Source organism: Coregonus clupeaformis, chromosome 37 (assembly GCF_020615455.1).
Source record: "Coregonus clupeaformis isolate EN_2021a chromosome 37, ASM2061545v1, whole genome shotgun sequence".
NCBI classification, from domain to species: domain Eukaryota; kingdom Metazoa; phylum Chordata; class Actinopteri; order Salmoniformes; family Salmonidae; genus Coregonus; species Coregonus clupeaformis.
This window is the reverse complement of record NC_059228.1, coordinates 21,282,758-21,297,417: the sequence shown is the minus strand read 5'-3', so window position 1 is coordinate 21,297,417 and position 14,660 is coordinate 21,282,758. Positions and strand designations below refer to the sequence as shown.

The 14,660-nt window shown below is 48.8% G+C and overlaps 1 protein-coding gene across 2 annotated transcripts in view; it reads left to right on the top strand.

Annotated features, from left to right (window-relative positions):
* Nucleotides 1-14,660, top strand: part of LOC121553321 (ryanodine receptor 2-like) — a 96,226-nt gene that overhangs the window by 25,876 nt on the left and 55,690 nt on the right. For both annotated transcript variants that reach the window (XR_006657919.1, XM_041866348.2), the window contains 11 exons: nt 201-427; nt 633-1,518; nt 1,644-1,844; nt 2,081-2,186; nt 2,437-2,577; nt 2,662-2,938; nt 3,181-3,295; nt 3,388-3,520; nt 3,684-3,787; nt 14,052-14,187; nt 14,301-14,487. Coding sequence is in view for 1 of the 2 variants with exons in the window: in XM_041866348.2 (XP_041722282.2) it covers nt 201-427; nt 633-1,518; nt 1,644-1,844; nt 2,081-2,186; nt 2,437-2,577; nt 2,662-2,938; nt 3,181-3,295; nt 3,388-3,520; nt 3,684-3,787; nt 14,052-14,187; nt 14,301-14,487 (2,513 nt within the window). In the remaining variant the exon portion in view is untranslated. The remainder of the gene's footprint in view (nt 1-200; nt 428-632; nt 1,519-1,643; nt 1,845-2,080; nt 2,187-2,436; nt 2,578-2,661; nt 2,939-3,180; nt 3,296-3,387; nt 3,521-3,683; nt 3,788-14,051; nt 14,188-14,300; nt 14,488-14,660) is intronic.

Sequence of the window (14,660 nt, the reverse complement as noted above, 5' to 3'; positions counted from 1 at the left end):
ATTCATTGGTAACAATGTGATGCCTCTCTCAGTTTGTCCAATTTAAAATGTGTTGTTGATTGCACTTTACAAATACTATACAATCCCCTAAGCATGTCCATACTGTTTAGAAAATATATACATTTTACCATAATGGCCCTGCTACCATATCCACAGGGCTACATTGTCTTGAATGAAAAACCTTGTTATTCTCTGTTCAGAACATGCTACCCCTGTCAACGGGTCTGTTCAGGAGCCAGAGGAGGAATGCTATGCCCCAGTGTCCCCCCAGGCTGCAGGTGCAGGTGCTGTCACCTGTCCTTTGGACCCGTGTACCAGACCACACCCTGAGGGTGCAGACTGCCCAACCTGAAGACCGCCTCGGCTGGAGGGTCCAGTGCTTAGAGCCCCTGCAGGTCATGACCCTGCTCATCCCAGAGGAGAACAGGTCAGAGGTCAAAGGCCATATTTACTAATGCCTCAGAGCTTTCCAGCAGGAACATGTTGAGTCAGGAAATTGTTTACTGCCAAAGCAAAGACACATTGTAACATTGTAACATTGCACTCTACAATGCTCCCAACAATTGAATGGGTACACCTAAGCTTTTTTTACATTGCATTTAGGTCATGCTATTTCTCTCTCCCCCCTGTAGGTGTGTGGACATCCTGGAACTCTCTGAGCTAGGTGACCTTCTGTCTTTCCATCACCACACGCTGCTCCTCTACTCTGCCCTCTGTGCCCTGGGCAACACCCGTGTGGGCCACGCCCTCTGCAGCCACCTAGACCAATCACAGCTCCTCTACGCTATCCAGAGCCCCCGCCTCCCCGGGCCGCTCCGCTCCGCCTTCTACCACCTCCTGGGCCAGGTGCACCTCAGCACCCACGCCACGGCCCGCCTCGCTATGAACCACGAGTACATAGTCCCCATGACGGAGCAGACCAGGGCCATCACCCTCTACCCCAGCCCCAGGGCTAGTCGAAGCCCCCAGGGGGTGCCCAAAACGGGCAACAGCACCTCCCTCAGACCCCGGATGCACTTCACCTCCCCCTGCTTCATCAGAGGAGATGGCATGGGAGTCAATGGTGATAATGGTGGTGATGGCGTGGTTGCGACTGGGGAAGGCATCCATATAGACAGCCCAGAAATCCCACTGGACCTTCTGAAGGACCTGACAGTGAAGATGCTGACTGAGGCTGTGTGGGCCATGGGGCAGGGTGTGAGGGATCCTGACGGGGGCAGCATTGAGCTGCTGCTGGTGCCCCTAATTCGGCTGTTCCACACCCTGCTGGTGATGGGGGTGTTTGGGGACGAAGACCTAGGGAAAGTGCTGACACTGATCGAGCCTGGTGTCTTCTCCCGACAGGCAGATTGTACCCAAGAAGAGGAGGAGGAGGAGGAAGAGCTGGAAGAAGAAGTTGTAACAGATAGTGATAGGGAAAGTGTGATGGAGAGTGAGGGGAACAAAAGGAGGAACATTCCAAATCTTCCAACACAAGGACTGCTTCAGATGAAGCTACCAGAAGCTGTCAAACTTGAGGTAGGAAGAAACACCTAGATTTTGGGTCTGATGTTTTCCTTTGTGGTAAATGATCTGTCTTCTCTGTCAATACCTGACATGAGCTCACCCCCCTGACATGGATGTTCCTGTCCCTCTCTGTCCAGATCTGCCACCTGCTACAGTACCTGTGTGACTGTCAGGTGCGTCACAGGGTGGAGGCGGTGGTGGCCTTCTCAGACACCTTCGTGGGGTACCTGCAGGAGAACCAGCGCTTCCGCTACAACGAGGTGATACAGGCTCTCCACATGTCTGCTGCCCTCACCGCCCGCAAGACCAAGGAGTTCCGCTCCCCGCCACAAGAACAGGTCAGGGGACAGAGAGGAGACTGCTGAGAGGGAAACGTACACAGCTGGTCTAAGTGGCTAAGATTATTGGAGGGATTAAATAACTTGAATACAAAATAGACACAGAGAGACACTTTTTGTTCATAGTTGTATCTAAGCCTATGTACACAAAGTGTCAAATGTTTTAAATAGAATGATATAATAAGAGCTATGTGTACTGGAGCATGACTGTATCTCCTCTACTCCCCCCCACTCAGATCAACATGTTACTGGGCTTCAGAGAGGAGCAGGGGGACTGTCCGTGTCCAGAGGAGATCAGAGAGCAGCTGCTGGACTTCCACCAGGACCTCATGACTCACTGTGGTAGGTAACCAGATCAATCTAGACTACTGTACTTCTGTCAGAGAGAATAACCTGAACAGGTGGGTTGTCATACAACAGTGTAAGCTTGTGTTAGAGAGCATAGAGTTCATAACTTGGCCTACTAAGCTTTTTAGAGACTTCGAAAGGGCATGGTATGGTACCTGGAATGGCACCTCCTGTGTTTTTGTTAATTACATATATTTCTCCAATGCCTTATACAATGTTCTGTTGGTTGGCTTACTATGTGCAGGAATTGAAGTTGAGAATGACGCGGTTGTGGAGGATTCCAATCTCTCCATCAAAGATCGTCTCTTCAGCCTGGTTGGGAGAGTAATCGGCTTGAAGAGGAGCTCTGCAGATCCTGAAGAGGAAGACAGAGCACAGAATACCAGTGAGCAAAGCTCCACATCTGGGCGCAGGATCAATACAACATTAAGTCGGCTACTAACAGTGGCCATTGTCTCTCCCCCCATAGTGACTCTTCAGCAGCTCATCTCTGACACGGTGGTGCGCTGGGCACAGGAGTGTGTGATGGAGAACCCAGCTCTGGTCAGGGCCATGTTTTCTCTGCTGCACCGGCAGTACGAGGGCTTGGGGGGGCAGATGGGCGCTCCCCTCCACAAGGCCTACACCATCAGCCAGGTGTCAGTGGAGGACACTATGGCCTTGCTGGCCTCTCTGGTCCAGATTCGCTCTCTGCTCAGCGTCCGCATGGGCAAGGAGGAGGAGAGACTCATGATCCGGGGACTGGGGTACGAATGGAGAACTACTGCTAGTCCTCTTCTAGCTCTACTCTTGCCTCGCTAGATAGATGCCTAACTAAACCATGCCTTGATTCATAATACAAGCTCTGTTCTGTGGAAATGTTCAAATGTAATTTAATTTACTTCCAAAAATGGGATCGCAACATTGAGCCCAAAAACACATTTGTTATATCTGTTCACCAATCTTCAGCCCTGGAGCTGAAACCCTCCATTGTTTATTTCCTGTGCAGAGACATAATGAACAACAAGGTGTTCTACCAGCACCCCAACCTGATGAGGGCTCTGGGGATGCACGAGACGGTCATGGAGGTGATGGTGAACGTCCTGGGGGAGGGAGAGTCCAAGGTGAGACAGATGTGATATGTATAAAAAAAGAATGAATGTGTCCATTGTGAGAAAAGTGAATTAACTGGGAGTTGTTCTCTCTTCTTCTTTAGGAGATCACCTTTCCTAAGATGGTGGCCCATTGCTGTCGCTTCCTTTGTTACTTCTGTCGCATCAGTAGGCACAATCAGGGATCTATGTTCGAGCACCTCAGCTACCTGTTGGATAATAGCAGTGTTGGTCTAGGTGAGCTGTAGAAGAATAAATGATTATGATTAACAGTAACTTGAAATGCCATTCTCTCTGTATGTTTCCCAGTGTCAGCAACAGCAAATCACCAACACTGTAAGGCTTATAATTATTATGATTATTATTATTGTGATTTAAATATGTTTAATACGCTCCTTAGCCTCTCCGAACATGCGTGGAGCCACCCCTCTGGACGTGGCAGCTGCCTCTGTCATGGACAACAACGAGCTGGCCCTGGCCCTGAGGGAACCAGACCTGGAAAAAGTGAGAAAGATCTGTCCCTCCTTATTTATCTCCCTCAATCTTTTTTCTGTCCCTGACTGCATACAGTATGTTAAATCCTCTTAAGTCTGTTCAGCTCTCTCCTTTAACTTTATTCTGTCTCTCTCTCTCTCTCTCTCTCTCTCGCTCTCTCTCTCTCTCTCTCTCTATATATATATATATATATATATATATATATATATATATATATATATATATATATATATAACAGTGAGGGAAAAAAGTATTTGATCCCCTGCTGATTTTGTACGTTTGCCCATTGACAAAGACATGATCAGTCTATAATTTTAATGGTAGGTTTATTTGAACAGTGAGAGACAGAATAACAACAAAAAAAATCCAGAAAAACGCATTCAAAAATGTTATAAATTGATTTGCATTTTAATGAGGGAAATAAGTATTTGACCCCTCTGCAAAACATGACTTAGTACTTGGTGGCAAAACCCATTTTGGCAATCACAAAGGTCAGACGTTTCTTGTAGTTGGCCACCAGGTTTGCACACATCTCAGGAGGGATTTTGTCCCACTCCTCTTTGCAGATCTTCTCCAAGTCATTAAGGTTTCGAGGCTGATGTTTGGCAACTCGAACCTTCAGCTCCCTCCACAGATTTTCTATGGGATTAAGGTCTGGAGTCTGGCTAGGCCACTCCAGGACCTTAATGTGCTTCTTCTTGAGCCACTCCATTGTTGCCTTGGCCGTGTGTTTTGGGTTATTGTCATGCTGGAATACCCATCCACGACCCATTTTCAATGCCATGGCTGAGGGAAGGAGGTTCTCACCCAAGATTTGTTGGTACATGGCCCCGTCCATCGTCCCTTTGATGCAGTGAAGTTGTCCTGTCCCCTTAGCAGAAAAACACCCCCAAAGCATAATGTTTCCAACTCCATGTTTGACGGTGGGGATGGTGTTCTTGGGGTCATAGGCAGCATTCCTCCTCCTCCAAACACGGCGAGTTGAGTTGATGCCAAAGAGCTCGATTTTGGTCTCATCTGACCACAACACTTTCACCCAGTTCTCCTCTGAATCATTCAGATGTTCATTGGCAAACTTCAGACAGCCCTGTATATGTGCTTTCTTGAGCAGGGGGACCTTGCGGGCGCTGCAGGATTTTAGTCCTTCACGGCGTAGTGTGTTACCAATTGTTTTCTTGGTGACTATGGTCCCAGCTGCCTTGAGATCATTGACAAGATCCTCCAGTGTAGTTCTGGGCTGATTCCTCATCGTTCTCATGATCATTGCAACTCCATAAGGTGAGATCTTGCATGGAGCCCCAGGACGAGGGAGATTAACAGTTATTTTGTGTTTCTTCCATTTGCGAATAATCGCACCAAGTGTTTTCACCTTCTCACCAAGCTACTTGGCGATGGTCTTGTAGCCCATTCCAGCCTTGTGTAGGTCTACAATCTTGTCCCTGACATCCTTGGAGAGCTCTTTGGTCTTGGCCATGGTGGAGAGTTTGGAATCTGATTGATTGATTGCTTCTGTGGACATTTGTCTTTTATACAGGTAACAAGGTGAGATTAGGAGCACTCCCTTTAAGAGTGTGCTCCTAATCTCAGCTCGTTACCTGTATAAAAGACACCTGGGAGCCAGAAATCTTTCTGATTGAGAGGGGGTCAAATACTTATTTCCCTCATTAAAATGCAAATCAATTTCAAAAAATTTTTACATGTCTTTTTCTGGATTTTTTGTTGTTATTCTGTCTCTCACTGTTCAAATAAACCTACCATTAAAATTATAGACTTATCATTTCTTTGTCAGTGGGCAAACGTACAAAATCAGCAGGGGATCAAATACTTTTTTCCCTCACTGTATATATATATATCTATATATATATATATATATCTCTCTATATATATATATATATACATTTGAAGTCGGAAGTTTACATGCACATAGGTTAGAGTCATTAAAACTTGTTTTTCAACCACTCCACAAGTTTCTTGTTAACAAACTATAGTTTTGGCAAGTCGGTTAGGACATCTACTTTGTGCATGGCACAAGTCATTTTTCCAACCATTGTTTACAGACAGATTTTTTCACTTATAATTCACTGTATCACAATTCCAGTGGGTCAGAAGTTTACATACACTAAGTTGACTGTGCCTTTAAACAGCTTGGAAAATTCAAATTTAAGTCAATTGGAGGTGTACCTGTGGATGTATTTCAAGGCCTACCTTCAAACTCAGTGCGTCTTTGCTTGACATCATGGGAAAATCAAAAGAAATCAGCCAAGACCTCAGAAAAAAAATTGTAGACCTCCACAAGTCTGGTTCATCCTTGGGAGCAATTTCCAAACGCCTGAAGGTACCACGTTCATCTGTACAAACAATAGTACACAAGTATAAACATCCTTGGGACCACGCAGCCGTTATACCGCTCAGGAAGGAGACGCGTTCTGTCTCCTAGAGATGAACGCACTTTCAATTCCAGAACAACAGCAAAAAGGACCTTGTGAAGATGCTGGAGGAAACAGGTACAAAATGATCTATATCCACAGTAAAACGAGTCCTATATCGACATAACCTGAAAGGCCGCTCAGCAAGGAAGAAGCCACTGCTCCAAAACTGCCATAACAAAGCCAGACTACAGTTTGCAACTGCATATGGGGACAAAGATCGTACTTTTTGGAGAAATGTCCTCTGGTCTGATGAAACAAAAATAGAACTGTTTGGCCATAATTACCATCGTTATGTTTGGAGGAAAAAGGGGGTGGCATGCAAGCCGAAGAACACTATCTCAACCGTGAAGCACGGGGATGGCAGCATCATGCTGTGGGGGTGCTTTGCTGCAGGAGGGACTGGTGCACTTCACAAAATAGATGGCATCATGAGGAAGGAAAATTATGTGGATATATTGAAGCAACATCTCAAGACCTCAGTCAGGAAGTTAAAGCTTGGTCGCAAATGGGTCTTCCAAATGGACAATGACCCCAAGCATACTTCCAAAGCTTTGGCAAAATGGCTTAAGGACAACAAAGTCATGGTATTGGAGTGGCCATCACAAAGCCCTGACCTCAATCCTATAGAAAATGTGTGGGCAGAACTGCAAAAGCGTGTGCGAGCAAGGAGGCCTACAAACCTGACTCAGTTACACTAGCTGTCAGGAGGAATGGGCCAAAATCCACCCAACTTATTGTGGGAAGCTTGTGGAAGGCTACCCAAAATGTTTGACCCAAGTTAAACAATTTAAAGGCAATGCTACCAAATACTAATTGAGTGTATGTAAACTTCTGACCCACTGGGAATGTGATGAAATAAATAAATCATTCTCTCTTGTCAGTAGCTGAGTGTAGATGCGGTGAGGAAATCAAGCGCAGGAAACACGGGCGTTCGTCAACAGACTTTAGTTAACAAAATGCAGCACCAAACAGGCGAACAGCCAACCCAACCGGGAGGCAAAATACAAATTACGCACAACACACACAGTGCGTAAAATGAAGATAGCGCACACAGTGCGGACTCTCGGAAAACAACAAACACGAGAGTAATACAAAAAGAGTAACAGCTTGACAATAAACAATACCACATAACACCTGCCCCCACACACGAAAACTAAATAGGCAACCAAATCAAACACTAACAAGGGACAGGTGTACAAACAGACAAAACCAAACAAACATGAAACATCGAACGGTGGCAGCTAGTACTCCGGGGACGACGACCGCCGAAGCCTGCCCGAACAAGGAGGAGGAGCAGCCTCGGCCGAAACCGTGACAGTACCCCCCCTTGACGCGCGGCTCCAGCCGTGCGCCGATCCCGGCCTCGGGGACGACCAGGACGACGCGGAGCAGGGCGCGTAGGATGACCCCGATGGAACTCGGTCAGCAGGGACAGGTCTAATATGTCCCTCCTCGGCATCCAGCACCGCTCCTCCGGGCCGTACCCCTCCCACTCCACGAGATATTGGAGACCCCCCATCCGGCGTCTCGAATCAAGGATGGACCTCACAGTGTACGCCGGAGCCCCCTCGATGTCCAACGGGGCGGGGGGAGTCTCTTCTATCTCATAGTCCTGGAGTGGACCAGCTACCACCGGCCTGAGGAGAGACACATGGAACGAGGGGTTAATATTCCTGTAATCAATAGGCAGTTCTAACCTGTAACACACCTCGTTCAACCTCCTCAGGACTTTGAATGGCCCCACAAACCGCCGACCCAGCTTCCGGCAGGGCAGGCGGAGGGGCAGGTTTCTGGTCGAGAGCCAGACTCGATCTCCAGGTGCGTACACAGGCCCCTCACTGCGGTGGAGATCAGCGCTCGTCTTATGCCGACGGATGGCCCGCTGCAGATGAACGTGGGCAGCGTTCCATGTCTCCTCCGAGCGCCGCACCCACTCATCCACCGCAGGGGCCTCGATCTGGCTCTCGTGCCAAGGTGCCAGAACCGGCTGGTACCCTAACACACACTGGAAAGGGGTTAGTTGGGTGGAGGAGTGGCGGAGAGAGTTCTGTGCCATCTCGGCCCACGGAACGTATCTCGCCCACTCCTCCGGCCGGCCCTGGCAATAAGACCTCAGAAACCTACCCACATCCTGGTTGACACGTTCAACCTGCCCATTACTCTCTGGGTGGTAACCTGAGGTAAGGCTCACCGAAACCCCCAACCATTCCATAAACGCTCTCCACACTCTGGAGGTGAACTGGGGGCCTCGATCAGACACTATATCCTCGGGTACCCCGTAATGCCGGAAGACATGGGTAAACAGAGCCTCAGCGGTCTGTAGGGCAGTAGGGAGACCCGGCATGGGAAGGAGACGACAGGCCTTCGATAACCGATCCACAACGACCAGGATGGTAGTATTCCCTGTGAGGGGGGAAGGTCTGTAACAAAATCCACCGAGAGGTGGGACCAGGGTCGTTGTGGAATGGGCAGGGGTTGTAGCTTACCCCTGGGCAAATGTCTGGGCGCCTTACACTGGGCACACACCGAACAGGAGGAGACATAAATCCTCACATCCCTGGCTAACGTTGGCCACCAGTACTTAGTGCTAAGGCAGTGAACTGTCCGGCCGATACCTGGATGTCCAGAGGAGGGGGACGTATGAGCCCAATAAATGAGGCGATCGCGTACCTCGAGCGGAACGTACGTCCGACCCACTGGACACTGTGGAGGACTTGGGTCGGTGCGTAACGCCCGCTCGATCTCTGCATCGACCTCCCATACCACCGGTGCAACCAGACAAGACTTTGGTAGTATGGGAGTGGGCTCAACGGACCTCTCCTCCGTGTCATACCGCCGAGACAGGGCATCTGCCTTCCCGTTCTGGGACCCAGGGATGTAAGTGATTTTAAACACAAACCGGGCTAGAAACATAGTCCAGCGGGCCAGTCTCCTAGCTGCCCGGATGTATTCCAGGTTACGGTGGTCAGTCAAAATGAGGAAAGGGTGTTGAGCCCCCTCAAGCCAATGCCTCCACACCTTTAGGGCCTGTACCACGGCTAACATCTCCCTGTCCCCTACGTCATAATTCCGCTCCGCCGGACTGAGCTTCTTAGAATAAAAAGCACAGGGGCGGAGTTTAGGTGGTGTGCCAGACCGTTGTGAGAGAACGGCCCCAATACCGGCCTCGGACGCGTCTACCTCTACCTGGAATGGTAAAGCGGGATCCGGATGCGCCAACACCGGCGCAGAGGTAAACAGGTCCTTCAGTCTCCCAAAAGCCCTGTCCGCCTCAGCTGACCACCGCAAGCGCACCGGACCCCCCTTCAACAGAGACGTTATGGGAGCTGCCACCTGTCCAAAACCCTGGATAAACCTCCGGTAGTAATTCGCAAAACCCAAGAACTGTTGCACCTCTTTCACAGTGGTTGGGGTTTGCCAATTACGCACAGCTGACACCCGGTCAACCTCCATCTTCACCCCTGACGCAGACAACTGATAACCCAAAAGGAGACCGACTTCTGAAAGAACAGACATTTCTCTGCCTTGACATATAGGTCATGCTCCAACAGCCTCCTCAACACTCGGCGCACCAGGGCTACATGCTCTGCTCGGGTAGAACTGTACACCAGAATATCGTCTATGTACACGACTACTCCCTGCCCCTGCATGTCCCGGAAAATCTCATCGACGAAGGATTGGAAGACTGAGGGAGCATTCATTAACCCATATGGCATGACGAGATACTCGTAATGACCGGAGGTCATGCTAAACGCTGTCTTCCATTCATCGCCCTCTCTAATGCGCACCAAGTTATATGCGCTCCTGAGATCCAATTTTGTGAAGAACTGAGCACCGTGTAATGATTCCGTCATAGTCGCAATCATAGGAAGTGGATAGCTGTACTTCACCGTAATCTGATTGAGACCGCGGTAATCAATACACGGGCGCAGACCTCCATCCTTTTTCTTCACAAAAAAGAAGCTCGAGGAAGCGGGTGAAGTGGAGGCCCGTATGTATCCCTGTCTCAGAGACTCGGCGATGTAAGTTTCCATCGCCTTCCTCTCCTCTTGAGACAAGGGATACACATGGCTCCGCGGGAGGGCTGCTCCTAACTGGAGATCTATCGCACAATCCCCCTGTCTATGAGGCGGCAGCTGCGCCGCCCTAGTCTTACTAAACACCAGTGTCAAATCCTCATACTCGGGGGGAATATGCAGTGCAGGCATTAGATTCGGACTTTCCATCGAGGTCGCCCCTATGGAAACACCCAGACACAGCCCCTCACACTGAGCAGACCACCCTTTAAGAGCTTTCTCTCGCCACGAAATAGTAGGGTCATGGGTAATCAACCAGGGAAGCCCCAGCACCACCGGATACGCAGGAGAGTCAATCAGATAGAGCTGAATCGTCTCCTCATGACCCCCTGCGCCTCCATCTTAAGGGGCGCTGTGACCTCCCTAATCAACCCAGATCCTAACGGACGGCTATCTAGGGCATGTACAGGGAAAGGCTTATCAACGGGAAGGAGAGGAATCCCTAATTCTACACAGAACTGGCGATCTACAAAGTTCCCAGCTGCGCCTGAATCGACTAGCGCCTTATGCTGGGAACGAGGTGCTACCTGTGGAAAACAAACAGGCAAGGTTATGTGAACGACAGAAAGCTCTGGGTAAGTAGGGCGCCTACTCACCTGGGAGGACTCCCCAATGCGTGGCCTGCCTTCACCTCCACCGGGGGACCTTCCCCAACACCTAGCCGCGGTGTGCCCTCCACGGCCACAGTTGGTGCAGGGGACGGCCCCCCTCGGGTTCCTACTCCTCCTTTCTCTAGCGCCAGCACCTCCGAGCTCCATAGGGCTCGGCTCGGAGGTGCTGGAGGGTGAAATGGGCGACCCCCATCCGGGACGTCCACGGGTGGCGAGCAGGGTGTCCAACCGAATGGCCATGTCGACTAGTTGGTCAAACGTCAACATGGTATCCCTGCACGCCAACTCTCTTTGGACGTCCTCCCGGAGGCTACAACGGAAGTGGTCTATGAGGGCCCGCTCATTCCACCCCTGCATCTGCCGCTAGAGTCCGGAACTCCAGGGCAAAATCCTGTGTGCTCCTCATCCCCTGTCGGAGGAAGAACAGACGCTCCCCCGCCGCCTTCCCTTCTGGTGGATGGTCGAACACGGCCCGGAAGCGGCGGGAGAACTCCGCATAGGTGATGGTAGCGGCGTCCATTCTCCTCCATTCGGCGTTGGCCCACTCCAACGCCTTGCCGGTGAGACAGGAGATGAGGCGGAGACGCTCTCGTGTCCCGAGGGCGCCGGGTGTACGGTGGCGAGGTAGAGCTCCACCTGTAGCAGGAACCCTTGACACCCGGCAGCGGAGCCGTCGTACGCCCTCGGGAGCGAGAGCCGAATCCCACTGGGTTCCGGAATGTGGACAGGAGGACTGACCGATGGGGATGGTCCGGTAGGTGGGGGCGTGGGTACCCGCTGCTTTCCCATCGGTGGAGAGTGTTCATCACCCGATCCAAGGCGTGACCGATCTGGTTAATCCGGTCCTCCTGTCCACGAAGACGGTCCTCCATGACCTCTGTCGGCGCGGGTGCTCCTGCTGACTCCATGATGTGATGTGGTATTCTGTCAGTAGCTGAGTGTAGATGCGGTGAGGAAATCAAGCGCAGGAAACACGGGCGTTCGTCAACAGACTTTAGTTAACAAAATGCAGCACCAAACAGGCGAACAGCCAACCCAACCGGGAGGCAAAATACAAATTACGCACAACACACACAGTGCGTAAAATGAAGATAGCGCACACAGTGCGGACTCTCGGAAAACAACAAACACGAGAGTAATACAAAAAGAGTAACAGCTTGAGAATAAACAATACCACATAACACCTGCCCCCACACACGAAAACTAAATAGGCAACCAAATCAAACACTAACAAGGGACAGGTGTACAAACAGACAAAACCAAACAAACATGAAACATCGAACGGTGGCAGCTAGTACTCCGGGGACGACGACCGCCGAAGCCTGCCCGAACAAGGAGGAGGAGCAGCCTCGGCCGAAACCATGACATCTCTACTATTATTCTGACATTTCACATTCTTAAAATAAAGTGGTGATCCTAACTGACCTAAGACAGGGAATTTTTACTAGGATTAAATGTCAGGAATTGCGAAAAACTGAGTTTAAATGTACTTCGCTAAGGTGTATGTAAACTTCCGACATCAACTGTATATATACAGTACCAGTCAAAGGGTTTGTACACACCTGCATATTGAAGGGTTTTTCTTTATTTTTACTATTTTCTACATTGTAGAATAATAATGAAGACATCAAAACTATGAAATAACACATATGTAATCATGTAGTAACCAAAAAGGGTTAAACAAACAAAATATATTTTATATTTGAGATTCTTCATAGTAGCCACCCTTTGTCTTGATGACAGCTTTTCACACTCTTGGCATTCTCTTAACCAGCTTCACCTGGAATGCTTTTCAAACAGTCTTGAAGGAGTTCACACATATGCTGAGCACTTCTTGGCTGCTTTTCCTTCACTCTGTGTTGATGTCGGGTGATAGTGGAGGCCAGGCCATCTCATGCAGCACTCCATCACTCTCCTTCTTGGTCAAATAGCCCTTACACAGCCTGGAGGTGTGTTGGGTCATTGTCCTGTTGAAAAACAAATGATAGTCCCACTAAGCGCAAACCAGATGGGATGGCGTATCGCTGCAGAATGCTGTGGTAGTCATGCTGGTTAAGTGTGCCTTGAATTCTAAATAAATCACAGACAGTGTCACCAGCAAAGCACCCCCACACCATCTCACCTCCTCCTCCATGCTTCACGGTGGGAACCGCACATGCAGAGATCATCCGTTCACCTACTCTGCGTCTCACAAAGACACGGTGGTTGGAACCAAAAATCTCAAATTTGGACTCAGACCAAAGGACACATTTCCACCAATCTACTGTCCATTGCCTGTGTTTCTTGGTCCAATCCAGTCTCTTCTTCTTATTGGTGTCCTTTAGTAGTGGTTTCTTTGCAGTAATTCGACCATGAAGGCCTGATTCACGCAGTCTCCTCTGAACAGTTGATGTTGAGGTGTGTCTGTTACTTGAACTCTGTGAAGCATTTATTTGGGCTGCAATTTCTGAGGCTGGTAACTCTAATGAACTTATACTCTGCAGCAGAGGTAACTCTGGGTCTTCCTTTCCTGTGGCGGTCCTCATGAGAGCCAGTTTCATCATAGCACTTGATGGTTTTTGCGACTGCACTTGAAGAAACTTTCAAAGTTCTTGACATTTTCCGTATTGACTGACCTTCATGTCTTAAAGTAATGATGGACTGTCATTTCTCTTTGCTTATTTGATCTGTTCTTTACATAATATGGACTTGGTATTTTATCAAATAGGGCTATCTTCTGTATACTTATATCTTGTCACAACACAACTGATTGGCTCAAAGAAGGAAAGAAATTCCAAAAATTAACTTTTAACAAGGCACACCTGTTAATTAAAATGCATTCCAGGTGACTACCACATGAAGCTAGTTGAGAGAATGCCAAGCGTGAGAATGCCAAAGGGTGTCTATTTTGAAGAATCTAAAATATATTTTAATTTGTTTAACACTGTTTTGGTTACTACATGATTCCATATGTGTTATTTCATAGTTTTGATGTCTTCACTATTATTGTACAATGTAGAAAATAGTGAAAATAAAGAAAAACCCTGGAATGAGTAGGTGTGTCCAAACATTTGACTGGTACTGTATATATATGAATATATATATATATATATACAGTCTACTGTATCTATCTCCCTCTCCCTCTCCCTATCTCTCTGTCCTCTGTGTCTCTCTGTAGGTGGTGCAGTACTTGGCAGGCTGTGGTCTACAGAGCTGTCCCATGCTGGTGTCTAAAGGCTACCCTGACATTGGCTGGAACCCTGTGGAGGGGGAACGCTACCTGGACTTCCTGCGTTTTGCTGTCTTCTGTAACGGTAACCTGTTACAACTGACTATACAGATACTCTAGCTGTATATGTAGTTCATGACTGATAACAGCTAGACTACAGAGTAGAAATTAGGCTAATAATCAGTCGATTGCTGACAGGGGAGAGTGTGGAGGAGAATGCCTACTCGGTGGTGAGGCTGCTGATTCGCCGTCCGGAGTGTTTTGGCCCCGCCCTGCGAGGTGAGGGTGGCGATGGTCTACTGGCAGCCATGGAGGAAGCCATCAGGATCTCAGAGGACCTGACTATGGACGGACCCTCCACGACCTACGAGTCCAACAGAACACTGTGAGTTAGAAAGGGAACACTGGAAGAACAAGTCTTTTGCCCCAGTAAACTAGTGACTTTTGGTTTTCCTACTGGTCAGCCAGAAGAGGATAGGCTTCCCCACACACAATTAGAAGACAAATACTATATATATACTAGTATTATAGTATATTGTATGTACTGTAATTCTATGA